The following is a 3,234-nucleotide window of genomic DNA, read 5'->3' on the forward strand; positions in this document are numbered from 1 at the left end:
TCTCTCTCTCTCTCTCACTCACTCACTCACTCACTCACTCACTCACTCACTCACTCACTCACTCACTCACTCACTCTCTCTGCCTCAGACACACACACGCACGCATGCACATACGCCCGTATGCCACGTGCGCGGAGGGTGGCCGCTACGAGAAAGAGAAAGAGAGAAAGAGAGATAACAAGCGTGCGTAAGCCAGGGGAGAGCGTACGGTACCGCAAGCAGTAGTGTAGTGACATAACAGCGGTAGGGACCCCGAGTGGAAACGCCGCGCAGTGAGGGGAAACTTGGCAGATTGATCGCACTTCAATATTTGTTTTCCATCAAAATACGCACAGACTGTGATGAAACGGCATGGTTGGTATCCTCCATTACCTCCTCTATTACAGCTAGTAGCAATCAACTTTCTTACCGAGTTTCAAAATGAGAAAAGTGTCAATGATTTTACATCGTGGTCTATAGACTCCCCCATCTTCTGCGTGGTTAGACTGCAAACGCCGATGGACGGGTTCGCCTATCGTCGCTGACGGCCCTGCACCCTGCCTGCATGTGGCACAGTCTAAAGTACGGCCGAGACAATTTCTCATACCGCATTCTACTTCCGTTATTCTCCTCCTCCTGTGCGGTCCGAAAATGACGCGCGTCGTGTGCGAAATAATAACGCCCTTACGTCAGCGGCGCGGGGGCAGCTAGCCGGGGCCGCCAGCCACCCACCTCGACCCGGTGCACGACCCTCGCGGGCGTGACACCGTGACACTCTCTGGCATGCCACGGTCGCGGACAAGATGGCCGAGCTGGTCGCAGCTCCACTACGCTACGCCACGCCACCGCCGCAGCAGCGCCCCCAGCAGCCGCCGGGCCGAGGACAGGCCAGGGCGGCTGATGAAACAAGCGGGGGCCGTTGCGTTTGGTGAGAGAGGAGGCCTCAGAGTCAACAAGCGGAGCAGAAGCGGCAGCGGCTGCAACCCCCGCACCGCCCCGGCCGCCCCGTGGGAGGAAGAAGAGGCGGGCAATCGTTGTTGTGGCCGAGCCAGAGAGGCAGAACCAACAGCAACAACTGCTGGCCGGGGCCGGGGCCGGGGCCGGGCGGGGTGGTCAACTGTATCTGAACTGCATTGAACGAGGCGCAGTGCGCGCACAAAGGGCCCACCCCCCGCGAGGACCACCGCCGCTGATGCACCGCGGACTAGCCGCGAGGTCCGAGGCTTTGTGTGCTTCAACCTCCAGCAGACTATTCAAAACTAGTTTCGCAAATACTACATTCAAGAATTTATTGAAGAGTGCCATATTTTTTCCAGGGAAGTTCTATTTTTTACCAATTTTTCCGAAAACGTTTAGTTTTTTCCCCAATTTTTTCAGAAAAGTTTCAAAATTTTCCGGAATATTTTCGGACTTGTTTTCCTTCTGAAGGCGAGAGCGGAGTAATCCGCTTTTACCCGCCGGCGGACACAGCGGACACGCGCACGATAACGAACCGGGTACTCGGTCCGAGGCCCAGGCCGCCGAGGGTAAGCAGGCCTCGAGCACAGCGCCAGCGCCCCTCACTCTCTCTCTCTCTCTCTCTCTCTGTCTCTCTCTCTCTCTCTTTCTCTGGGCCTTTTGTTGTCGTCGTCGACAAGTAGTCATCGCGATTATCTTGGCCGGTGCGCGCGGCGAGTACCTCTCTTACAATCCGGTTCGCGAACCTTCTAAATAATAGAGTGACGCGTATCATCGATATGACCAATAAGCTAACTGCGTGCGTCAGTCTGGGCGCGCCGCAGGTGAGCACGACGCCGCCTTGCTGCTCGCGTCCTCGGCGATGTTTGTCGACGCGATAAGAGAGGAAGGCTCGGCGGGCTTCGATCGAGTCCAGGTGCAGCACCTGCCCGACGGCACACGTCGGCCACGTGTCGGCCACGTGCCCCGACGGGTATTTCTCCCAAAATACACCCCCCAAAAATGTATCAGAAAAAATTCAAGGAAAAAATATTTTAAAAAATTGGTGAACGCCCGAATTGAACGCGAAGTACCCCTCAAAAGAGCCCGCACCGGTGGGGGGTGTTTGTGTGGCCAGTCGCCACCGCCCTGCTCCCCTGCTCCTGATCGGGGGGGAACGGCTTTAGAACCCCTTCAAGGTTTTAATACCGACCGACCAAGCCGGGGGGTCCGACCCACTGGGGGGTCAGGACAGGAGGAGGGGGGGGGGGGCACCCTTTTATCTACCCCCTCACAGCGGTTGCTTTTATTGCATCTCCCCGGCTCTGTTCGGCCAGCCGGGGGAGGAGCGGACCCCTCTACCCCCACCTCCCCCTACCCCTCAACACAACGACCCCATATTTTGCAAGAGGCCAGGCCGAGGCGGCGCTGGTCGGCGTGAGACACGGAGAGTAGGAGGGCTCACCACCACCAGGGGTGCGCTTAACAGTTGGGCTCGGGGCTCGGCATTAGAACAGGGAAGGGGGCTCACCAGGGGTGCTCACCAAGTATGAGCCTCACCTTTGTGGGGCTCACCAGGTGAGTGTCCTGCGGGCTCGGGAGCGCCCCCAGGCAGCCGTCGGCAGGAAAGCCTTATCACTGCCGTGAGTCGTGGAAAAACACGCTGCGAAGTGCGGCCGACCGTCGCCCAACGCCGCCGTTGTTTGTCTCTCCGGGGCGATATCAAAGAGCTTCGAGGACCCTCCTACCCTACCTCCACTGACCGGCACCGGCGCGACCCTGACGCACACCGCCGAGAATAACAAGGACTAGACTTTTCTCTAGGCGATAGGTGCACAAGTAGGTCTAGGCAATTTTTCTTTCAACCTCTCAATTTTTTTCTGAAAAGTTTCATTTTTTCCCAATTTTTCTGGAAGTGGTTCAAATTTTTCCGATTTTTTTGGGGGGAGAGTTACGATTTTTCTTTTTCTCGCGGAAAAGTTTCGGGTTTCATCTCACCTGTAGCGCGCGCACTCGCTGGGCTCGGCGCCCGTCAGCGGCGACGGCGCAGCCTTGTTGCCGATGAGGGACAGGTGGCGCAGGCGGGGGGTCTGGCGCTGCAGGCGGCGCACGAGCGGCTGCACGCTGCGCACCTGGTTGTGGTTCAGCCAGAGCAGGCGCAGCCGCGGCATGCGGGGCAGGTCCACGTCCTCGCGCAGCTGGTTGTGGTCCAGGACGAGCGAGGTGAGCGCCGGCATCGCGTACAGGAACTCCACATCTCTGCAATCAAAGACACATCACTTAAGATAGACCGCACGAGTAATTTCAAAAATGTTATAA

General features: G+C 57.7%; 1 protein-coding gene across 2 annotated transcripts in view; it reads right to left on the bottom strand.

Annotated features, from left to right (window-relative positions):
• LOC113211021 (leucine-rich melanocyte differentiation-associated protein-like) overlaps positions 1 to 3,234 on the bottom strand; it is a 12,986-nt gene that overhangs the window by 2,405 nt on the left and 7,347 nt on the right. For both annotated transcript variants that reach the window (XM_026429256.2, XM_052266190.1), the window contains exon 3: positions 2,914 to 3,174. In XM_026429256.2, the coding sequence (XP_026285041.1) occupies positions 2,914 to 3,174 (261 nt within the window). The remainder of the gene's footprint in view (positions 1 to 2,913; positions 3,175 to 3,234) is intronic.

The sequence above is a fragment of the Frankliniella occidentalis genome, unplaced genomic scaffold (assembly GCF_000697945.3).
Source record: "Frankliniella occidentalis isolate FOCC.00 unplaced genomic scaffold, Focc_3.1 Scaffold3, whole genome shotgun sequence".
Classification (NCBI taxonomy): Eukaryota; Metazoa; Arthropoda; class Insecta; order Thysanoptera; family Thripidae; genus Frankliniella; species Frankliniella occidentalis.